General features: G+C 37.9%; 1 protein-coding gene across 5 annotated transcripts in view; it reads left to right on the top strand.

The window, feature by feature from the left end:
- The window catches only part of CTNND2 (catenin delta 2), a 639,750-nt gene that overhangs the window by 455,648 nt on the left and 158,498 nt on the right, over nt 1–25,604 (top strand). For all 5 annotated transcript variants that reach the window (XM_054284533.1, XM_054284531.1, XM_054284535.1 and 2 more), the window contains one exon: nt 19,897–20,029. In XM_054284533.1, coding sequence (XP_054140508.1) covers nt 19,897–20,029 — 133 coding nt within the window. The remainder of the gene's footprint in view (nt 1–19,896; nt 20,030–25,604) is intronic.

The following is a 25,604-nucleotide window of genomic DNA, read 5'->3' as shown; positions in this document are numbered from 1 at the left end:
TGGCTAAACAACTGAACTGAAGAAAATGAAGAAAAATACCTGGTAACCTGTCAGAAGCTTCAAATCTGCCAAGTTCAGTGGCTGCCTCACTGTGGCTAATTGATGCTATCTCACAGATTCAAATAAATATGTTGATATATTCAGTACTATGCTTAATGACAATATTTTTAAAAACCTTAAAAGTTTTTTTCCCTGAAGAACTACAGTATTAATTGTGTCAGTTTTCTATATTCTTTCTGTTACACTGAGAAGAAAAGCAAAAGTGTCGTGGGCAGACTTTTAATTTTATTACGAAGTACTGCAAGCGTTTGCAGGTTTTTGCTCCATATATAGCCAGGGCTAAGAAACATTTTAAAGCTAAATGGCTCCTTGTGCAAGTTTCTTAAACCTGATTTGAATTCATGGTCACAGGAATGTATGTACAATCTAAAAGAAAAGTTTGCATATAAAGATGTTAATTGCATACACTGTCCATCTTGTTTAACCAGTGGTAAAAGAAGACCCACATAAGCACGTGTTGTATCAACAACAGGCAGTTGATATATCCCAAATTCAGAATACTCTCTAATAGATAGTGCGAATACAAGGCCGTGCTATCCTTCTAAAAATTGGCTGTTCTTAGCTCACTTGTTTTGTGAAGCAGGACACAGCTCACTTGTTCCCAAGTGTCAACAGCCCATGTTAGAAGGCTTTGTATGGACACGGCTCTTCAGTGCAGTGGCAGTGTCAACTTGGCCTCCTTCCTGTTGCAAAGATATTTTTTAAATGGCCATGTTTGAAAATGCAAAGACTGTTGTATGTATTAGCTGCCAGTTTTTCAACCACTTCAGAGAATTTTTTGTTCTTAAGTTAGCTTAAAAATATGCAAATTATTTGAACATCAATAGCATATAAAAACTAAATGAAATGTTTTAACTTTTTTTCTGCTGAAATAGAAAAGGTGAGTTAAATATATGCCAGAAAAACTTATGATGTTTCAGGGTCCAGTTGAATAGTGAAGAAGACATTTTCTGGTTTTATACTTCTTTTGCTTAACCTCCAGTGTACATATTTGTGCTTTTCTGAAGCTAATGGATGCTAAAGCTGGTGATCCTGTATTTTTTCCCCTATTTCTGTGTCTGGACAGCTGGACCTCATTACCTCATTATCTTCTAGTACATTCCACTACAAGATCTAGCATTATTAATTTTCTTTTTTAATGTGCATGTAGAAATTTTAGAAAGGGAAAAGTGCCTTTAACTTTTAAGGATTTCTGTATCTGTACATAGGATCCACCACTATTTAAAAGAAGAGAAAACTCATCCCTGCTGCTTTCACATCTTTTACTGAAATAGTAGCAGATCTTCTATATGGAAAGTGAATGTTCTGTTTAAAGACTAAAAGCTAGAGTAGAAGGTCATAGGGAGATGCAGAAATCCTAGTGATTAAGTGAACAAACCTTTGAGCAGCACACATTTTCAAGCCTGACTGCACATTTCAGTGCTCCTTGTGGGTGTTTTATGGCACCACTTTCTTGTGTCTTAGGAGCTGCTGGTACAGCCTTGGCATCCTGTGCATGCCTGTGTGCATCCTCAGCTCAGAAAGCTGTCCCCTGACTGCAGTGTTCCACATCTAATTGCTGCTTCTCTCACTGGATCTTGCTGAGTTTAAATCTGGTAACTCCCTGCTCTGCACTGATGGATTGTTATCTTTTCCATGTCCCTTTATCTAGCAGTGGTAGGACAACATTCTTTGAGCAGATAGTTATATTAAGGTTTTGCTTTCTCTTAGGGAAGAGAGAATAGCTGGGAGTTCTTTTGTCTACTTACCATGTCTGTGAGCACCTTTGAAATGGAAATCGAAATATCAGTAGATGCTTGAAGGCCAGTTTGCTCTGAATATACCTTAAACCAAGCCTTTGCTGAAAGCAAGTCATTATTTAGTTTTTCTGTACATTCCTTTGGCTAGTCCTTAACTTCCAGCACTGTCAAATGAATCTCACAGAGAGCCATAAGGTTTTTTTAACTGTATCACTGTCCTTGTCACTGAGGTGTGTGATGAATGATCTTATTCACTCCTGAGGCCCCATCTGAATTTCAGCAATAGTGAGTCTTAGAACATTATTATGCATTCTTGTTCAAAATGTATCACATGAAAATATTGATAATTGTTGCTTTTTACCTCCATTACAGCTGTAGGAAATGTTTGAATTATCACAGACTTTTAACTTCTGGATTTCATTACAAACATTAAAAATGCATTGCTTTTTAAAAATCCATGAGCTGTTACCTCTACAAAATGGGATTTACTGAAATAGTTTTGGTCATTTCAGCAGCTACTTCAGTCAGTGCATCTCCAAGGGCTGGACAGTCTGATCCAGTCACAGTCCAGATGGACAGATACACCCAAAGGAAAGCTGAGCAGCTTGGACAGGCTCCTGGCTGAGCATTCCTCTTCTCTGGGGCTCATATGACATGTGGTTTTCACAGAGGGTTATTTATCTCACTGTTGCCTGCTCAAGAGTTTAAACAGGGCTTTGGAGTTTTTAGATTATGCCTAATCACCACAATGAAGTGTGATATAGCTCTTTGATTTAACACTTGGATGTTTAAGAAACTGCCTGTCAGTCAGTCCAGTCACACCTGGAGATCATGAGCAGTTGTCTGCCAAAGAAACAGCCAGTGGGGATGTTTTACATGGGCAAGGCTCATGACTTCACCTCACAACAGGCATTTTAGAGGAGGTTTTCCTTTAAAGTCCTTATTTTGAGATGTGTAGAAGTCAGGAAGAAAGTAGATCTGCAGTATGTCAATAAATTCTTAAAGGTAGAGAAACATTTGGCTCATGAGTTTTACCGTGCACCAAAGATAGTCTTGGAAAGACATAGAAGGTTTAATGTGGTAATAAATGTGTTCTTAACGATTACTCAACACAGCTGTGGATAAAAGGTTGCAAATGGCTTGATTAGTTCAATTACTTTTTTCCTGGGTGAGTGTTACCACTCTATTGATACCCCCATGGCACTTGCACAAAACTTTTGTCCTCCTTCCAGGATCAGTTAATTACTCATTAAATAGTCACACAGCTTATTTGATCTCCAACTCTCAGAAGTCTTCTCCAGAATAATGGAAAATTGCTTGTCATGTTCCTTGTTCTCCCTCATTCACATTTGACTTTCCTCATGAAACAGCCCCCTGACAGTCTGAATGCTGTGCTTTGTATGCTTGTAGATACCATTTATGGGAAAAAGAACATTGGATAAAATGCAATGTCAAACTATTAACACATAAATTGCAATTAATAAAACACTCAGCAGTGAATTTCAGTCAACAAAGAAACTATTTGATACTTTAATTTTGCTGTCACTTAGAATGAAATAAAAGATGCCATCTAAGTATGTGGCTATAATATAAAAATCAAAATGTCCGAAAAGAAAATCTAGTGCTGAGAAACCATGTAGATAAGTAAAATTTTGACTCTTAAAAATGTTATCCCTTATTGATGTGGAAGGACATCAGTTCCCAGGCCAGCAGCACTCTCTAGAAATGTAAGCTGCTTATCTGGTTGTAGTGGATGATGAAAGTATTTTAAAGGAAAATGGTGGGAGTAGTATTTAGATGCTTCCCAGTTGGTAAACAGTTGAGACTGCTGAACAGATGGCAGTACAGGCTGATAGGTATTGGTGAGTCTGGTGATTGATATCCCATAAATACTCAGCTATCCTGTGTGTACATCCCAGGTCTGTTCAAGATTTGTCATTACATTGCTCTTGAGTGTCTGTATAACAAAATCCAAATTTTCGGCCTCTGTATTGCTGAGTAATTCCATTATCATGGGAAAAATCAAGAGCTAGTCTAACTTGCTAAAGCAGTCATGAAACCACCCAGTTTCAATTGTTCAACTGGGAGAGTCATTCATGTATTTTGTCAGCAATGTGGTGTCAGGTAAAGTGCTGACCTAAGGTGTTATTTTATTAAGGGCTGTCCTCACTGAGTATTTGTAATTTACCATTTTGCAGCTGCATACACTGGGATTAATTTTAATAAGGTGAGGAATTTTTTCTTAAGCCTCTCTTCAGATACATGTAGTGCCTGTATTCTCCAGTCAGCCTCAGTTCTCAGAACTGGGATGTTAGGATTATATTCCAAGGAACTTTGAGTTTAGGGCAAAGTACCTAACAACGTAATTGAGAAACAGAATTTCTTTAGGCATGTGAAACAAATTGCATTTTACTAAGCTTCTCTCATTTTCTTTTGCACAGTGCTTGCTTAACAAATGGTAGTCAATAATTTGCCTCCTGATGGTTTTTTTTGTCTTAGATCTTCACCCTCTTTAAAACCATTTCGGTCTCAGTGACTACTCTGCACTTCTGTGGCAGCACGGATAATAATAACATTTTGCCCTGGAGTCAGTGATTTTTATAGCAAGGTCTCAAAAATCTTTCAGAAGGGCCATTCAGAAGGGCTATTTTTAATAGGTAGCAAACCAGATGTATAGAGATATGAAATGACATGGAAAAAATAACAATATATTTATGCCTCCCATTTCCTTGTCTCTTGCTGTGCTTACTCTGCATGATCTCTGTCTGACCCACAGGGGTTTTTTCTTAGTTTAATTCATGGAGTTTGTGGCTGTGACTATATTGCTTTGCTTTTATCTCATGTCTTCAAGCCATAACTCTTTATCTCCTAACTCAAAGCTGTGGGACTGAAGGCAAAGCTGATTTGCTTTCTTCTTTTCTCAGTGCTCTGATGTCTGCAAGGAAAATTTGGCAGAGGTAAATAACTGTCAAAGAGAAAGAACGAGACAAACCTAGCAGATCAAGGTCTTCAAAATTGGCTAGTAATTTTAGGTGCATTCATTTTGGATGTGCAGTTGACAAACAAAGACTCACAGCCAGGCCCTTGTAATTTGGCAGCCAAAACCGTTAGCATCTTTTAATAAACTTGGCTACCATGCTATCTTTATAGATAACCTGATTTTAAACAGCTGGCTAAAATAAAATTTTATTTCCAAAGGTAATTCAGTCTTTTGAAAAATATTACTATTTTTATTGTTCCAGTGTTCTAATCTTAATTATCACAAGGAAAGTTTACCTTCAAAAAAAGGTAATACTTGTCTTCTGACAAGCCAGCTTTTAATTTCTGCTGTGTGGAACTCCAGTTCAAAGGGAAGAGAACAGAAGGCTCAGCTGTTGTTGGCTTTGCAATGCAGACTGCTGGGAGCTGCACAGCTGCAGCTGTAAGCAAACCTGGCTGGTGCTGGGTTAGACCCAAGCTGCCTGTCTCAGGAGCATCCTCCTGAGCAGCCCTGGGCTTGAGGGTCAAGCAGATTTTGCAGGTGTAGTACTGGTTAGCCATGGTCTCAGTCCCTCCCTCCCTCCCTGCTTTGCCCAAGCAGGGGCTCCCTCAGTATGGGGTTGCATCACTTCTGGGACGGGGCAGCGGAGCAGCTTCATGGGGCATCTTCAGTTCCCCCTGCGCTTCTGGAACCTGGTGAACGGGCTGTGTTTGTATAGTGTCGAGACAGTAGCTGATGCATCATTTATATGTCTGAACAAAAATTCTGTTAGGACCTAATTTAGGACGTATTTCCTTATCTTAATTTCTAATCAGGCAGAACTTGCCTAGTTGAACGTATTTTGAAGAAAGCAGTTTGTTGAAATAGGAATTCCCAATTTTTTTTTTCTCCAAGACTTGTTTTATCAGTTGCTCTGAATTTTGTTGAATTTCTAGGACATCTCCTCCTATGTTATGTTGCAGCAGAAGCAGTCCATGACTGATTAGTATGCAGAGATCATTTTGGTCCTGGTCTTGCCTAATAGTACTAACCTCAAAATAAAAAGTTAATTAGAGCAAGTGAAGTTATTAAAAGTGCCTCTGTGATTTAAAAGCTGAAGTCTATGCTTTTTCAGGAGAGTCTTAGGCATTTGGAAACCTGATTAAATTAAAATCCTTTATGAGATTACATGAAAATAGAACTTTGGCTTTAAATCACCTTGCTGATTTTGATAATCTTAGAGTCTTTCATCATTTCGCACAATAGATGGAAATTCTTCTCAGGTGAAATTCAGCACTCTCAGCTGTGGAGGAGTACAAGGACATCCTCACCAACAGCATAGATTTAGTCAAAATTTTTCACAGAATCCAGGAGCACTTCAGATAACAATTCATTTTAAATGACCTTTACTTAGAAAAAGATAGGTGAAGACAAAAATGTATCTTTGCAGTTTTTTTAAATTATAGTTCTTTGCTGTCATTAGAGATTTTGTGACTGTGTTATGGTTGAGATTACATTTTGTAGCCCAGATATATAAATCAGATACACTCTGACAGCCAGCTCATCGTGGGCTTTGTCAGGAGAAGAACAAGTTGAATCAGAGGGTTGCTGAGGGAGGCAGGGCCTCTCCTCCAAACTCAGAGTTAATATCAAGCACAGCAGTACTCAGGTGCCATTGTCCACATATGCATTGTCTGCATTGGCCATAGGAAACTAGTTTAGTGTGGTAGGACTAGAAATAGGTGTCCATAGGAGTCCCAGTTGCTAAATCCTCACTAGCAAACCAAAGGCTAAATGAGCCTGGAGACTGATTTGTGTTTTCACCTACAGTGACTCTCTTCAGTGGAAATTGACTGTCTGTGCTTAAGTTAGTGTAAGAAATGCAAGACAGTGTGTGTTTTCTTTCTGAAGGAAGCTAATGCACGAAGTGGGAGAATGAATAATCTGCAGGCTGCCCTTGGTGAGGGGGGTGAGATGCAGTGATGGGGGAGGAAGGAGCTGTGAAGGATGTGGAGCCACTTGTAGTGAAGTGGACAAGAGACGTCTCAAACCCTTCAAGTATTTTGCTTATCTTTAGCAAAAGCATCTTGAAATGCTTGTGCTGGTACAGAGAGTATTGAATTCATACTCTTGTTTTATATGTACTATCTTGGTAACATAATAGGTGTTTAATGCAGTTCTGCCTGTCTCCCTTTTTCTACTTGTCTAGAATATCCTTGGTGTTTCAGAACAACCCTTATGTCAGCTTCTTTATTAAAGAATGTGCTGCAGAAATTATGCTAATTAAGCTGGAGTGTAATTATGGGCTAGAAAGATTATTTCACAGTCAGAATCGAATTGTTGTAGATAAATGTGCATTAACTTAATAGTGTGCAGCTAATTAGTTTTGCTATTTACTCGTAAAAATTAAAAAAAAAAGATATAATCAGTTATACTAAAGCTTGAGAAATGAATATATTGCAAAGCCAATGGGGAGTGTACTCTGAATCTCTCTTTAATTATTGTTTTGCTGGAATTTTTCTTAGTTTTCCTAGTCTGAACTTGCAATGGACACAAGTAGCTAATTAACAAACTTTATTTCTACTTAAAATATATATTATGCAAGTATTCCATGTGGTTGCCAGTTTGACAGTTATATCTGTAATTCATACTAAAGCAGTTACAGCATCAGTGTCTTGTACTCTCCACAAAAGTTAAATTGCTTTGGATCTCATTGTGTAGCAAATTAAGACAGAGACTTTATTTTCTGTGTATATCTAACTTTAATTTTTGTATTTGTCAGCCAGCTGGCATTAGTCCTTAGCATGGCTTTAGGAAGAAAAGAACAAATTACTTTTATGCTCAGATACATCCACTAAATATCTCTTAGAGTATTGTAGTGCATAGTCATGGTACAGTCCTGAAAACCAAAGAACACAGAATTACTTGACCCCCATCTAAGAGACTGAAAGCCTTGAGGTGTTTGCAAACAAATATGTAATTTTATATGTTCCAAAAATGCTCTTTACAGCTGTATGTCTCAGGTGTTCACAAGTGTGAAAGGAAGGCTGCAGAACATTCTCCTGATGTATATTAGTATCAGTTTCTAAGAACATCTAATACAGTAGCTTGATTTGTGCATATAAATTCATATATAGAAATTTTTCTAAGCCACCCCTGAGCATAATAATGCCTTCCATTGACTTCGGAGGGAAAGAGACTCCAGTTTAAATTAAAGTAGTGGTTAAAAAGTGCAATCTCAAACACAAGTCTGGTGTGCTCTGAACTTCATGTGCAGTGTTGCATACAGGGCTTTACTGTATGATCATCTTTCTTGATGCTGAAATGAAAAAACATAGAAGAGGGACATATTTTTATGAAACAGAGAAAAATAATTTTGATACCTATATAGTGATTTCTCCCCTAATAAATAAATAATACCAGATATAATATCCTCTGTTGCAGAACAGTTCCATGGCTTTTCCACAGTGAGTTTTAATGAAATTGGATATCAGTTTCATTTTTATCAAGTTATAGCAAGAATAGTAGCTCCTAGGTGAATTTGTATTTGCCATTAGAACAAAACTTATGAACAGCAGGTATTGACACAAACCTAAATAATCTCAGACTTTTCCCACTTCCAGTCTCCCTCGTGCAAACAACACCGCTGAAAATCTGTGAACTTTGTCATGTTTGAAATTGGCTTTGGAATTTGCAACAAGAATTTGCAATATGAATTTCCAAATCATACCTATTTTTCCTAATATGACCAAAAATGTAAAATCGGAATGCGCAAAAAACCGTAATTTTTTCTGCTTGGAAGGATTTTATAGCTGTAGTTGATGCTATCAGTTGAGCACAGAGAGAAGAGTTTCAAAGTTTGAGGGAGTGATGATGTTCTTTCAGTTCCAATAAGGAAATACGGAGAGAAAGATTAGCAAAGTCTGAAAGGAATCAGTTCTGAGGTGAAAAGGGAGAGGTACGATTCACAGTCTGTACTTCTTGCTGTTGGCAAAACATATTGCAGAGTGTCACTCACCAACTAAATTGTTGGATCAGTGAAAGTAGTGGGCACTGGAATTTAGTATATCAGATGAAAAATCCACCCAGAACGTGTTGCATGGAAATAAGTACCATAGAAATAGCAACTGAGCAAAATACTAGTAACTCATTCTTTTTGTGTCAATAGCTGTACTTCCACTGGCTGAGGAAAGATTTTTGATAGATTGAGGCACACATTTTCCTTTAATATATTCAAGTTTCAAAGGCCTCTTTAAGATATTGATTGTGATTTCCAAATGACAGCTCCTTGGCAGTATATCTGTCATTTGTTAATAAGGGCAATTGCCCTGAGTCAGTGCCATGATTATTGTCTCCAGTGGATTTATTAGATACATGCAGCGTTTCACAGTTCAGCTGGAAACGTTTCTGTAGAAATGCTGTGCAGCACATTCTGCAGCCTCATTCTTTTACTCAAGAGTAGAAGAGTTATCTCCCCATTGTAGCCTGGCAGGATGGCAATTAAGGGAGGAGCTAGTTTTCCTCATTCAAAGGGTGTTTTTCTGTGAGCTGGATTTTACTGAGGTAAAACTATCAAATATACATGTGAAATGTTTATTTTATGTTCTTTTAAAAGATGCAGCCTACTTCTGCACTAAATATCATATTCATATCTGGATATCATATCTGACTATCATCCATGTAAATTTATTTTTTTCTCTGATTCAGTTTTTGCATTAATTTTAGTAAGATACTTCCTATTTCAGCCGAGATTCACTGTTCTTGGTCTGCTTTTGTTGCTGATACATCACTTCAGGGTTGTGGATTTCTCTGGTGTTGACAAGAACTTGGTAGTACTTTAACCACTGACAAACTCATCATTCTTGTACTGTCTTTTGAGTCATCGTGAAGGCTCTCTGGGTTATACTGTGGCCCAAATAGAGATCACAGACATTACCATGCTAGATAGCCAGCTAGAAATCATCCTTTCTCTGTTTACTTCCCCCTTTAAGTGCTGAAGTACAGCCTTGTTTTCCTAATATTCAGAAAAGTGGGACATGTATTGTGTTTGTTGGTGCTTTGCATAGAATAGGATGAAATTGAAGTACCCAGTTAGAAGCAGCAATACCAATAACAAAAAGGCACTTTTTCTGAAAGAATGTGTGACAGATCTTTATTATTGTTATTATTTATTAAATGAAACTGTTGTTAGTTTATATCAACAGAATCTGAGATTGATTTAAATTCAAGCCAATTGATGGCTACAAGAAGCCATCTTTAGCTTAAGGAATGGATGTGGGAGCATCCATGCCGAAGAGCAGGAGGGTCACAGTCAGAGGTTGGTTTGGTAGCCCAGAAGGTCTCCTCTTGCCCTGCACTCCCCTGAAGTGCTGTCCAGATTCTCTGCATTTTTGATATACTTGAAAACCTTTTGCAGTCAGCTAATGGTGCATCAGTCTCTCTGGGTTCCGGGGCTGAGGATTTAATAGCAGTCTTTTAGCTTTTGCCAATTTTTTTCCTCTCTATCAGAGTCATGTAAGCACTGTCTCTCTTTACCCATGCTTGGCATGAAGATGATGATATCTATGTACTGCATTAGGAGAGTCCCCTAGAATTTCTACAAGGCTTTGAAGAAGATGAAAAGCGTGTGATGGGAAATAGCAATAGTATTTGAGTATCACTACTCACTGCTGTTAGATACATTTTCTTCAATCCAACAGCTTTTATTGGAGCAATTTTTTAACAACTTAACTCCCCTCGTACTGACTCCATGAACTTTCTGTCTCATGAGTGTCAAGTATGTCTTGCATTATTGCATTGTTTTAGTGGTTGTACAGTGAGGTACATCAAGCTAGCGTGCAAGAGATCAGTTTTTCCATGCTTAATGAAAATTGAAATAAAGGCAGCACAGGAAAACCATTAGTGTGTATTTCCCCTTGACAAGAAAAGCAATTTCAAGGGCATTTATAGTACTGTACAGCTTGCAACTTTAGTGAACAGAATTAATTCCTTAGTTTTCCAAAAGACTGAATAGGAGTCTAGTTGTAAGAAAAGAAAATGAATACTGGTTGTTGTTTCTCTTTTTTAAAATTCAGTATTAGAAATTTATGTAAGCTTTTTTCTTGGCTTTCCAGAGTTGGGGTTTCAGGACAAATTCTGGACTTATCAATTTGTATTGTTTTTATCAATATCTTGAGTCACTGTTAAGTTTTGCTGTTTAATATTCATTATTAAGCATCAAATGAATGCCTATTACGAAGAGTTTGCTGTGCTCAGGAAAACAGGGAGTGCTGGAAAATGTTGCATAGATAAGAATGATGCCTGGTATGTATGTGTGGGGATGAGAATGGTTTGGATTTCTGCTGTGCAGCAAGAAATCAAGGCAATAGTGCACTCAGTGGAGGAATCATTTAAGGACTGAGATAACACGAGATGTTTAGGATTAAGACTTTCTGTTTGTTTAGATTAATGCCTTTCCCTGGTACCCCACCCCAACTGTAAAAAGTATTTCTGCAGCTTGTGCTAAACTGTATGCTCTGTTGGAATTTCCCATTTTCTGCTATTTGCACACATAGAAAACACCCAGTTTCTAGTGTTGGTGGTCACTGCTTTCCTTTGGCAGTTCCAGGTTACCCAGGCAGTGGTAGGTCCAAGCTTTACATTTGAGAACATGAGAGAAACATCCAGTTTCATTGTTTCTTGGTTTGCCTAAACCTTAAAAAGTTTGACTTTGTCAGCCCTGCTGGAAAAGGGTAGAAGCAGTTTTCCTGTCACTGCCATCGAACTTGGGATCTGGAGCCAGAAGCTTGATCAGGCAAAGAGAGCAGCAGGGAGAGACAAACCATGTGTTGTCACATCCCTCATTGTGAAACTCATGCTGCTTAATTGCACAACATTGAAAAGCTTTGACTGGAGAGAGGTGCAATGCCTCAAAACCTTTTGGGAACTTTTCATGTTTCTGGTTATTAAAAAATATAGTGTGGATGCTTTGAGCTTTTCAGGGAACATTGTGTGTGCCAGCTTCCCCTCCTGCAGATGAATGTGGTTTCAGTCATTAACATTGGTGCTGTTAGGCTAATGTTTGAATGCTCCTGCTGCTTTTTTCACTTTCTTTTTTTACAGCTGTAATGTTTAGGTGTTATCATACATGTAGGGAAATAAAATAAATATCTTCCTTTCTAAAATGCTTCTCCCATTTTCCTAGGGAAATCAGGGGTTTGTGGAGTAATATTTGTTCTTTAGAAAGGATACATTTCTATATGGCGGTATAGGAGCAGAGTTTCAAAAGCCTTTTTTTTCCCCTGTTGTTGAAATACAGAACGGTTTAGGAGCCTCTTAGTTGTAACAGTAGTTCTGGAAAAGGAGACAGCTTTGATTTATGGGTCTGTGTTGGTGGAAAACCTCTCAAACCTCAGAGAAAGGCATTAAAGTAAATAATTCTGTCTGACAGTGTAAGTCAATGATAGAGTCAAGGCTGGAATCCCCTAGGTCTGTGTACTGTTCTGATCTCCTGCCTATGTTCCCACCTTTCTGATCTATGAGGAAAACATATCTGCATCTGTAACAGCAGTGCTGCCGGTGAATAACATTTCACAATCTCCTGGAATCTGCCCTGTGACGTGTGAACTCCTGTAGATGGAGGGAGGCCAAGTGTAAGCTGGTCTCCCAGGGAAGGGTTCACTTGGCACATTTTCACAGCTGCAATGTATTAAGCTACTGTGAGGCCCTGTGGTAGTTGGAGGTCAGAAAAATGTTATTCATCACAGGAAAAAAGAAGATAAATTAGGCAGCTTAAAGACATCTTGATAGCCTAGCTAATTTGCCTCTTTCTTGCTTTTGCAGAGGGAGTCCCTGTATATGCAAATACCTGCAGAGGAACAGATAAAACAAGTTTTTCAAGAGTTTCAGCTCAACAGCCCCAAAAGACAAATACCACTTTGTAACTAAAACAAACTAAACAAACCAAGTAATACAAATGGGAAAGTAAGAGATAGTCTAAAGCACTGAAGTCCCTGCTCCAAACACAGTCTAGAGGAGAGATAACATTGTACCAGGTGCTGAGGGTATGGTTACCTCACAGTACAGGCAACTTTTCTCATAAGAAATGCAAGCTCCCTCACAAGGTGTGAGAGAATTAATATATAGATCAGTACCAATACAGAGTGGTAAAAATATTTCATGAATGTTCGTAAAAATGACATTTGTAAATGAAATGAGGGTAACCTTGAGTAGGTGATACTTATACTCTGAATATAACTACATTGTATTGAAGGCAGTAACCTGGAGCTGTAAGTAGTAACACATGGTCCAGTGTCATTTGATAATCTTTACTCAACTAAATCATCTTTAAAATCTTTTCTGCCTAATGAAATGTTCACAAAATCTAAAGATGGTTCAGCTCCAGGCCATTTTTGTTATGTTGAAATAGTTCTCATCTTGCGTCTTCACATGCTCACATCTTAGGGTTTTTTTAATTCTAAAATCTAAATAGCAGAAGAGTGATGCCTTATCAGAGAAAATGTCGAGGATACAAAGGCAGAACTGCAGGAGGGTATATTTGCCATTGTACAAGCTAGTTTTAGCCCTTTGCTGTATTCAAAATGTAAGTTTTTGAAGTACTGGATTAACCCTGAGACCACAGGTTTAGGGTTGTGTTAAGAACCTGGGACATGCTGAGCATCTCCATTGCAGCTTGACAAGAATCCTGTGCATCTGGTACATCACATCCTTCTCTGCACCTCATTAGCAGACACAAATGTATTGAAAAAACCACATAGTGCTGAATCTGTGTAAGCACTACTGCATGGCAGTTTTAGTTTAGGCCACATGAAAGCATAAACAAAGGAAAATGTCATAACCCAAGAACAGCATCCAAATTTTTGGCAGGAGTGCCAAAAACTTTTTCATGTTTTACATACAGTCATGTTGAATTTGAAAAGCTCTAGCAAGAGCAGCTTTTCAGAAAGTGTAAAGAGCTCTTTTAGAGGAAGAAAGAAAGGGTGAAGATTTGCAAGATTCTGGAATCACAGGTTTGGTGAGATGTTCACATTCCGTCTGTGTGATGGTGGATTAGCTCTGACCAGCCCCACATAGGCTAGAGTTTTCAGGTTGGAACAAACAATAACATATTTCTTTGTTTCATATGAACTTAATGTTTTTATTCATAGAAAATACATCTTCAGTGCCTTTTCTCTGTCGTCCTTCTGGTGCTTCCAAATTTAGACTAAATTATGTCAGATTATTTTGTTCCTTACTTTTTCAGTAAATTTTGGCTTATCTAATTTGAAAGGACAAAAAGAGAAGCATAGGGAGCTGTCTGCTGATAAGGGTTCATTTCTCTCCTAAGGGGTTTGCATTAGGCCCAAACAGGCCATTACTACATCTTGTGGTGTTGTTTGTGTCACCATGGGTCTGAGGATGATGATCAGTTGCTTGTTAGGGTTCACTCCTTTGACCAAGTTTGACTGGGGAAGTGAGTATGCTGAAGGGTTTTGAGGGTTTTCCAAGGTGAGAGGAAGAGAGATTGACATATCAGTTTTGTTTCCTAAAATTGAGTGCTGAAGTTACCCAGTATTCATATGTTCCATTTTCAAAGTATAGTGGTTCTGCCTCCTCTCAAACTGTAGGAGATCATTCAGAGCAGGCTGGCAATCTCTGTGTATGTGTGTATATATAAGGAGAAGTGTGTTTGAAAAAGAGAAAGTACTTCAAGGAAGCACTTCAAATTTAACTCACAATAAATTAAGTGTAATAAGTGTTCTCTTGTGTTTGACCAACTATCAGAGAACCACAGAAAGAAAATAAGGAAATGGAGCTGTTAGATGGCTCCTTCCTCTTTATATTACATACATTTTCTGTGGATTATGTTTAAGTATTCTTGATTTCTTTTTCTATTTGGGTGTAACTTCCTATCTTTTTTTTTTTTCAATGTACCAAGTCCTTAGAGAGAGATTCTTGTAGTATTGGTATATTGCCTTCCAAATATTTTAATAGAAGTTAATTTCTCCCTTTAAACACAGAAGCTAGTTCTTTGATCTTCTCTTGGCTTTTGATTAGTTCTTCTTGTTTGTTCCTGAGCTACATGTAGTTTATTTTCTTTTAGTACTACCAGAAAACCATTTTCACAGCTCTCCTTTCTGAAATGAGAGAAAAGAGATTTTCAGACTTTATTTATTGAATTGAGGGAGGAAGCAAACAGAAGGGTCTATGTCTGTAGGATAAATTCAACAGAAAATCTTTTAGACTGGCATTAACAATGCCACAATGTATATGAGATAAAAATTCAGGAAATATTCTTAGCTCAAATTGAATTGCCTTTGCTTTTGAGCACCACTTCATATATGAAAAACTTTCCTTCTCCAGTTTGACTGTTTCACATGCATCTTAAGACAACCAGGAGCACACAGGCAAGTTTGGTTTAAACAATCTTGTAATAAAAAATTGTGCATTCCCTTTGTTTGATAAATGCTTGGTGGTAGTTCAGTCTTTGTCAAGCATATGGTTCTTTATAGCGGGCGTCTTCACAGCACTGCCTTTGGGGAATGCTGCAGAGACAGGAATAGCTCTGGGTGTCAGTGCTTGCCTGTGCCAACTGCCTGATCAGATGTGAATGTTCTGCTCTAATAATGTAAATCAGGAATAAGAACCAAGCTCTCGTGAGATTCACTGTGACCAATGGCTGGGGAGTAGACAGAGCCATCACACCTGCTCTTGCAATGCTTTGTAGAAGCAATCAGCATCCTTAGTTACCAGCTGGAGACCTGTGGTTTTAAAACTCACTTAGTAGCCTTTTTAAAATCAGTGCAGATATATATATGTAACAGGATTTTTGGTTTTGCTTTTCTGTGTACCATCAGCATTTTCAGTAGCGGAAGGAGAAAATTCTGGCATAATTAAAGCAAATATTCAGATGCAGTACATCGTCTGTGTTCAGCAGCACTTCTCAGTGAACCCACAGAGCCAATGCACCCAGCTGTATTGCAAACAATCTCTTTTTAAGTTTGCATCTCTCTTACTTCCTGGCATGTGTATGTGATATGATAGCAGGAGCAGGACCTGTTTTCAGTGCATTACTTGCAGTACCCAAGTCAGCCTGGATTTCTCAGTGCTACTGCTTCTATGTCAGAGTTGTGTCTTGTGTAGAACTCCTCCTTGATTCTCTTCAGTTTTTCATAATATGGCATAGCCTTTTGGAATAACTCTAGGCATATATATTGCCAGTTTACAGAGAGCTTTGAGCTCCCCCTTGGTTCCTCTTCTACTTACAGGAGCAGCAGTCTGGTGCAATCCCTGGAACATCTGCCTTGGTCACCACTTCAAGCTAAAACCTTCTGCAGGATTCACAATCAGATCAATCCTACAATCCTAGACCACAATTTTCATCAAAAAAAGAAGTTTGGAACACCTTGGTGTGTTCCAGTCAGTCTCCTCAGATGAAGATGCTTCCTAGAAAAAATGCACTTTTACAACCTGCCAAAATATTTGGAGTCCATGGCAAATGCTGATTTCCAGACAAACTGTGAAGTTCTTGTACAGCTGGGATTCTCTTGTGGACAAACTCACACTGCCAGCAGAAGCCTTTGGCTGACCTAAATGGATTAGTGCTCTTACTCCAGGGAAATCATAGGCAAATGGTAGATTAGGAAAAGATCTTGCGTGTGCAGCTACTACCTTACTGTTAATTTTTGGATCAACCACACAGATACTTTGTTAACATTCTCAAAATGCCACACACCTCCTCAGATTTACTCCAGCCTTTCAGCTTGTTTCACCATCTGTGTGGATTGCCTCGCTCAGATTTTGTAAGCATGGTGATGTTTTAATAAGGGCACAGGCTTAGATAGTGTTTGTTTAGGATGTTCACTGTGATTTCAAATTCCGCTTAATTCTACTTTATAATTTTACTAAATGCAAGTTTTGTCAATTTGCATGTGGCACAGTATCAGATGTTTCACAGAAATCAAGGTAGATTGGATTTTCATTAACCTTCTACTTTCCTTTCATCTCATCTCTGTCAAATACTGACCCAGCTGCTTTTCGTTGGTAGGGAGTAAAAGATCACTCACTGAATTCCAGGTCTTTCCTACTAGTTGTTACTTTTAGTTTGGCTCTCTATTTTAATACATTTTTTTTTGTCATTTAAGTAGGTATGCTTGGAGGCATGGCCTTGATTTTCCCCCACATCCATGCAAATTGTTCCACATACATTTTGTGCCTTTGTCTTTAAGGAATACCAGTCCTCCTTCCTTCTCCAGGCATCTGTCAGATGACTTCATTAAGTAGCCTTTCTAACTTTTAATAATAAGGCTAAATTTTAAAAAATTAACCTATATTTAATTTTTTAAATAAATGTTAATAGAGCTGCAAGCTTGCTGTTCTTAAAAAAAAAATCCTCTTTCTCAGTCTCACTTTTTTCCACCTATAAAATGCTTATATAAAACAAATGAAAAATTTAAACTCTTAGAAACTACTCTTTCTTGCCCTGAAGGTGGCTAAAATTATCACAATTATCCAGGCAGCCCTAACTGTTGACAGAAGTTTTTGTTTGTTTTATGTAGCTACTGTATTTCATTTAGAAACTACTAAAAATAAAATCATCTTAGAGACCATCTGCTTAAAATGACAGTCCATACTAGGGCTAAATTTTTAAACTTCTTTTCCTGCTTTGTTCATTATCTCTCGAAAAACTGGTTACTTAACAAACTCAGTATTCAGTGCTAAGGGCTTATTTTCTGAATTGATTTGCTGCTTACATCCAGTGTGCCCACATCCATTTGCAACAAGTAGCCATAATTCACTCATATGCTGACTGCTTTGGGAGATCAGAGTGTAAAAGAAGGGAGAGCTTGTTTTCATACTAAATACCATGTAGAGGCTTCAGGTACCTCAGAGCAATTAACTCTTCCTTTGATGAAGGGACGTTTTTCCTTTTGCCCCCTCATTGCCTGTTCTGTTCTGGATTCCAGGACATGAGGAAGAAAAACCTGAGCAGATGGTTAGAGCCCATAATTTACCACTGCACATAATGGCCTTTTGTTTGGTTTGGTTTTGGTTGGTTTGTTTCTTGGTTGGATTAAGTAGTACACATGTTGAGAAGGGGGAAATTTCCTTTTCAAGAGAATTTGTTGGTAGAAGTTCCAACACTTCAACATGTACTGTAGTATTGTCATTCAGGCTGTTTTCTTCTGGTATTTTGTGTGATCTCCAAATTACCCACACCTGCATTTAGCATCTAGGATTGAAAATGAGAATAAATAAGAAATGGAGATAGGATAATTAATTTGTCTTCGGTTAGTTTATTGGATTTTGCTCTCATTTCTTATTTTTGTTTAAACAAAAAAATCTGGAAGATGTCTTTGGTTTGTTTAGAGATGTGTGTATAGAATGCAGGTTCAATAGGTTTGAAGAACCTGTTAGGAAGTGTTAATATTGTTAATTGAAAGAAAGCAGATGTAAGAGGAAGATGCCCTGTCAAGTTTCTATGATCTCTAGCAATTCAAACATAAAAAAAAGTGTGCCCAGTGAATCTCTTTCTTTTCACCTGTTGACAGAGTTATGGTTAACTGGAAACAATGATGTTCGCAATCTTTGGCTACTGAAGTTTGTAGCCTTCCCTGATACTTTTTACAATGTTCTCTAACTTTTCAAAATATCAATTAAATGTTAAAATCTTTCTGAACCTATGCAAATGTCTCTTGCAAAGATTTCCAACAGTCTATATCATCTAAAAATTCATTGGAATAGTCCATATGTGATTTATTACTACATCTTTATGGTTTCTTTGTATTAAATATTTAATACTAATTCTAATATTTATGAGTTAACTTACGTTTTGGCAGAGGAGAAATAACCAATTAAATTCTGAGTGGTGTTTTACATCTCATATTCGTATTCTGAATCTCCATAAAGACACAACTGTAGTGACAACACTCAATCTGGCAAACATCACATATGAGAAAAGAATAAACAATCCCTCTTTCTGTAGCAATTCATTATTATTGTAAGACAAGTCTTCCTTCCCTGAAAGGTTTTGGGGAATTGTTGTATTTAAAGTGTGCTTGGGACAGATTGGAGAGATGCTGTGAATTCCCCTTGTGACGTAAACTTGGCCTCAGTGCAGAAAAATCTTCATAATTTAGAAAGGATACTGTAATCAGTATTATATTTAGCCAAATATTATAGCTGAAGTCTGCAACAGGTCTGCCAGGGATTTTTTGGCAATGAGGTCCCAGATGATCACAGTAACTGCAACAGAGAACTTTTTTGTAAGTAACCTCTTTTTCTGCGTTTCCCTAATTTTCCTTTTTTAGCTTAAAAATATATCACTAGATGGAAAATGGTCAAAATATTTCTTTGTCACAAAAAATAAGCTCTTGGGGAAAAGGCATATGATAACTAAATATATCATGTAGAGAGGCTGTGTGTATCTCTGGTTTTAGGGACATGAAGTCCAAAGCTATTTCCATGAATGATTTTACCTGTAAACCTAGAGTGGAAAAATTCACTTGAAGTGATAGATTTTAAGTTCAGGTCTGGAAGCTTCATAATACAGACTGGGGCTTGTTCTGCATACTTGAATTCAGTTCTTTTACGTGATGCTAATGGTGTTTCATGTTTTGTATGATTAAAGTGCAAAGACTTGAGTGCTCAAGTAGGGCCAGAAATGTGTAAGAGTTTTACATTGACTGCATCTGAAAAACAAACCCAAACAGAAGACAAAATTGGTCATTGCTTTCTGTATAAGATAGCAATTGGTATTGAATAGAGACAGCAATAAGTAAAAAGGACTTTTTTGCAGATTAGCATTTCATAGCAAACCATTTGTGGTGATATGAGCATACATTTTCTTTCTTTTAGTATATTAAGATTTCATGTAGCCTTTTTATTTAGAAAACTTAATCAGTTAGAGAACTAATTCCACAGTTACTTCTTCCAGAACTTCTGATAAACAAAGTGATACTTTGTTTAATTCTTTTTCCGGAGGAGTACAGCTTAAAATGACAAATAGCTTCAAATTTGATTTTAATGTTTGCTTTGACAAAGTGGGGACAAAAAAGATTTTATTTAGACATTTCTGTCTTCTTTGTTGACCTAACTGTTGGCACATTTATCCACTAATAGCAGATTTTTTGATTTCTTTTTGTATTTGCTTTTGCACAGAGAGTTTGGATGGCGGGATCCAGAGCTTCCAGAAGTTATACAGATGTTACAGCATCAATTTCCCTCAGTACAGTCAAATGCTGCAGCCTACTTACAACACCTCTGTTTCGGAGACAATAAAATAAAAGCAGAGGTAAGATTTATAAATCCTTTTCCCAGCAGTATTGCTGTCTGCTATTTATCATCAACAATTATTTATATGTGCTTTAAAAAGCTTAAAAGAGACATCATGGATATATGCCTGGCTTTCTTTTTGTACTAAAGCTTTCACTTAAGTAATTTGTTACTGTTACAAAATGAAAAACATACATAAAATACTGTTGTAACTCACTGTTTTATTTTCTTTGGAATAGTTTGATTGATTGCATACCATTTAAACACTGTATCATAGTTGTTCAGTAATCAGCTAGTGGTGTAGTCGATCTCTCTGAAACATATGGGCATTTCCTTAGGGTTCTCTGAGAGCCATCTAGACACTAAATACAAACACAGAATATGAAAATTAAGCAAGAAATTTCTAAATCAAAGCATCCTTTAATGCATAATTGTGTGAATAGGTTTAATTTGGCTATATTTGCAGCTTGAATGGTGCTCATTTGTCTGTGATCTTGGAATTCAGTGCAGATTGTATCCAAAATGTGATTCAGACATCAGTATACAGCTTGTTCTGTACCTGTAGCTGACAGGTACTTCTTTCTTGTTTGTTCCCTGTGGTTAATGGGACCAGCACAGCTTTTGGCACAAGTTAAACAGAAGCTCTGAGGGATCTGACAAACACACAGCAGTCAATTAAAATTGAATGAGTGAAGCCGTTACCAGCCCCAGCTGCTTCCCCTGGCCCTCTCAGAGACACTGCTAATCAGGGACATGTGGTGTGCACATAAATCTGTGCCTCTACTGGCACCTTTTAGCCTGGCATGTAAAGGGAAACTGAGATCAAGATCTGCTACTGCCTGTTTGTCAGAACTGTGCAGTGATGCTGACTTGCCAGTGCTTCATCTTCCTCACCCTCAGCAAACCCACTCTGTGGATCCATCCACAGAGAACATCCACTATAGAACCTTCCCTTGCAGGCTTTTTCAGGCTCAGGAAGTTCCTTAGTGGGTAAGCATGTAGTCTGCTGGTGTTGGCAGAACTGCACTGGTTGCAAACATCACCTCAAACATCTTAGATATAGTAATAAAAATATTTGCGTGAATGTAAAGTGAAGAATGTTTGTGCACTGGAGAAGAGAACTCTGGTACAGGTATCACTGAAAATTTTAACTGCATGCTCTCTCTGTACTTGACTCTCATCCTTATTCAAAAATAAGTTCTTCAGTAAAAGAACTGATAAATTTCTGAGAAAGGAAGTGAAACTATTAGAGCACTTTACTCATTGCACAATTTTTAGAGCACTTTATTCTTTGCACAATCTCTGCTGGCTCCTGTTAGCCATAGATTGAGACCCCTCAAGTAGCTGTCCCATTTGAGGGAGGCAGAAGGTTTCATTTCTGTTGCTGACCATTTAGGAAAAAAGGGGTCTGATCATTGTTGATCTCACCTGCCCAGCAGCCTTTGGACATCAGCCCTCGTAAGCTTCAGGCTCATGAGCTGGGAGGGTGAAGGTGGGTAAATACAACACTAGAGCACTAGGCAGCATTCAGAGCTTCTTCTGTGAGAAAGGATAACAGAAAAAACAAGGATTTCCCCATTTCATTTGTTATTATTCAGGACTTTTATATACCCATCACTATGTAATAATGCAAACTGCTATGTAAACAAACCAAAGTAGCTTTCTTAAAACAGCTCATCTAAGAATAAGCTTTCAAACTTCTGGTAGTTTGGATTTTTGTAAGATGATGAAATGATGGAATGTATTGTAATAGTTTCCTAATGCTTTGTGGAGCTTTTCAGTCTAAAGCACCCAACATTATCAAACTATTTTATCTCTCTCTGTATCTGTCTATGGACCCACCTCTGTTGTTTAATGGCAAGCCCTGTTGTGTTTAGGTCATGCCTCGCAGAGCACTTGAAACAGTTTCTGTGTTTGCTTGTTGGGATCAGGGTCTACCCAAATGGCTCAGTCGTGTGCCTAGGGGCTGCTCAACCTTCCACTGAGTCAGTTTCTCAAGGAGCCTTTTTTGTGAGAGTTCCAAATCCTGTTGATAAGGAGATATCACAACAGATATCTCAGATTCTTCATAGGTGTATACCTAGCCAGAGGAACTTGAGCAGTCCTGTCAAACCTGCCCAGGACAACTCCTGTGATAACTGTTAAGGATGTATCTGAATTATGAGTTGAATTATAAATAATACACCGAAATAATGCACACTGATACCAAAATTCTCTTTTCTGCAAAGTATTTGTGTTGTAGTTGTGCGTCATGGCCAGTCCTCCTCTGTGTGAGAATGATCACATTTAATACTGAATTCCTTCTAGCAGCATTCCAGTCCTACTGCACATAGTTGCAGGGAATCTTGCCAGCCCTGACACAAGGAAAAAAGTACCAGGATACCGTATATTTTCCTTACAATCTCTTACTGAGATTACAGAGCAAAAAAAATTCCAAAAATTTCTTTTGAAGCAGAGAAAAATACTCTTTGATGAAATACCTAGCTTTAATATAGCAAAGGACTTGGGGTAAAGATAAGAAACTCTCTTGGTGGTCTTTCAAATCCTAGAGAAAGAACAAACATAAATATGTGTAAGTAAAGAATAGCTGCTGCTATTTTGTGTGCCTGACAGCCACTGAGGAAAAGGCAAATGAATTCACAAAATAATTTTTTAAGTGTTAATCTTTAATGTACACTTGATCATGCATGAACAGAAAGAATAATATTATACAACAACTTAGCTCGTTTACCTGGTTGTATTGAATTTGAAATGTAATGCAGTTGTTAAAGTTTAACTCTGGAGTTACCTGAAAAAAATTTCTCTTACCTTTGTCACTTCTGAGCATCGAATTCTCACACTGCAATTAATGGCTATTTCATCCAGAGTTTCTGGAAATAGCTGTTCTGAAATACTTCTTTTTTATTATTCTTTTAAACATGATTTATACTGTATCATCTATCCAAAAAGATGATTAATGATCTTTCCTCTAAACCTGACTATTGCTTCAGTCTTGTTTTTGTATAGTGGCAGACTTGTCCTACCCTCATAAATTAGTGGGATATGTATAAAATTTCTCTTCATGTACTTGGTAGGACAAAGGCCTATCTTATATTCCTTTTGGGGAAGAGTGTCATGTAAAATTTAGACAGAAATAGAAAATAGCAGCTGTGACTATATGCATTTCTGAGATTCCTAGTATCTTTTATGGTTTTGCCATTATGTTTTTATCTTCTAAAATATTCCAATTTCTGTGGCTGAAGTGTGGAACACTACCCCTTGCTTCTTCTGAACCCTCCCCTCAAGAAAAGGAAGTAGAAATGCTCTCCAGAAAACATATGAAAAAAAGATGCTCAGTCAAAAATGTTGGATGCACAGCTAGGGAAACTGGAGCTATTTTTTCCTTCCTGACCATGTTCTTTATATTAGGTGTTATTTCTAGAGCACATTGATCACAGATGTGCTTATGAATTTTGTGATGTCACTGGAAATGTGCTTTTATTGCTGCATCAACATAAATGTCCCACCCAGACTTACATAGCAATGAGGTCTGCAAATCCCTTTCTCTATCCTTAAGTACTTCAAACAAAGTTGGTAACTGTTTATGTGAAGATATCCCTGGCTGAATGCTAAGGTTATCAGAAGTCATTTTCTTCCTCACAGAATAAAACCAGCTTCTGGAGTGAATTAGGTTTTGTATTTCTATTTTTCCCTTGTCAGCCCTGATCACAGCAGAACAGCAATAGGCAAATGCAATAAACACTGGCCATTGATAAAGATGGTGGTGTTACTTCTTGCAGGTGCTGCCACTTCTATGCTGCTCAAAACCATTCAGTGCAAGTCTTTATTTCAAAGTGCAGTTGTAACTGCTGCTCTAATCTGAAAGTTTTTCACAAATGCTACTCCTGAGTCTCCTTGAGTCTTGCTGACTGCAAGACAGGTGCTATACATGTTCTCAGTAGTGCTTCTCATTCTGTGCCTTCATTTTTATTTCATGTGCTGGGTGCTTGTGTGATGCAGCAGATATTAGAATGGAGTTGAAGAAATTGGATTGTTTTTGCTATTGTTTGATAGCTAGATTCTTCATCTTCCTTTGAGTAGTGACCAATCATCTCTGAAGGTCTCACATAAGTAGAAGGGGACATAGGGAGGCAGAAGTCATAATATAAAGATAATAAAAATTGCCAGGCAGCCCATTTCAGTTAGGCATAATAATTCCAAAATTGAGAGTCTCAGAATACTTCAGTAAATTCTTCTATAAATTATTCTTTCACTGGTAACAGTGAAGAATGTAACTTAAAGGCAAAAGGGAAGGAGGGAAGAAGTTTTGATCAGATATTTGAAAGCAAATGAAAAGCCTATCAGGCAGAAGAGCACAAGAAGACCCTTTCAGATGGCATTTTTCTCCTCAGGAGAGGCTCTTACACCAACAATGGTGAGATTGTGAGCAGGGCCAGAGTAGCTGCTCCTGGATGCCAAGAAGGAACAGACAGGGGATATAGGAAAGGAGAAGCATTTTAAAATACTCTGCAGAGAAAATTTCTTTAAAAGAGCACATTCTATTAAACACAGGGTTCATTCTTCCACAGCATTCTTTTCTTCCTATAATGACATTTTCCTCCTTTGCATGAGGTCACCATATAAAAGGATTGAATTGTGCAGTTTCACACGCCGACACCATTTTGCCCTCATGGAAAATGGCAGCCTGCCATCAGCTGCAGAGGTGTAACAGTTCACTCGGGGGTTTTGGCACCAGTGATTCCCTTCCTCAAGTTAGGAAATTAATTTTTGCCAGCAAAGTCACAACACTTGAGATTCTCGTCTCAGGAAAATAATTCAAAGATGCCAAATAAAAGAACAGCAACTGCTGAACTGTCCTGCCTGAAGCCTTCCCTTGCATCCTTAATTAATACTGCTGAATTGGACAGTGTCCTCATTATCTTGGAGAGCATTTCCATAAACTCCCTTCAGAAGAAAAGTATCAGTCCAGACACTATAACATGGAGTTGTAAAAACTGAGTGACTGCACATTGAAAGCATCTCTTTTCGCAACTCATTGAAGCCCATCATTCACAGTCATTTTGTCATTAAACTAAAGGTATTTCTACATCTTATTCTGTGAGTTCTTTAGATTGTGCCCAGCACCCTTCCAACACAGTGCCCTGCTTGTTCACGTGTCAGGCAGTGGACATAAACTCCATTAGCCCCTCATTCATCTTCTTTATAATACACACAGTTGCAGTGTCGTAGTGACTTTGATGCTGCCCGTTGCAACATAGATTCCTGATGATCAAGGATACTCACATACCTGTTTCTAGCATGGTTTTCTCCCAGGGAATACTTGCATTTAGTATGGGGTGATGGAGAAAAAGTTGCTTTTAGACATGCTGACTGACAGAATTCTTCATACTATTTGTAAGATCCAGAAGAGTGATTGGAAGTGCTCACATCATCCTCAGAGGGTATCTTGATTTGAATTCTACAGTGTTCTGCAAGATTCCCCTCTGTTTCCATAAGGGTATCAGAGAAAACAGATTATCTTACCATGCTGCAGGCTTGGGGAAGAGAGTTACTGGAAAAGCTGGAATGCTGCCCAGCAGGAAAGGATCTCCACC

The sequence above is a fragment of the Melozone crissalis genome, unplaced genomic scaffold, assembly GCF_028551555.1.
Source record: "Melozone crissalis strain CALT ecotype California unplaced genomic scaffold, PUWL_Pcris_2 ptg000042l_1, whole genome shotgun sequence".
NCBI lineage: Eukaryota > Metazoa > Chordata > Aves > Passeriformes > Passerellidae > Melozone > Melozone crissalis.
The sequence above is the reverse complement of the archived record's forward strand: the minus strand, read 5'-3'. Positions and strand labels throughout refer to the sequence as shown.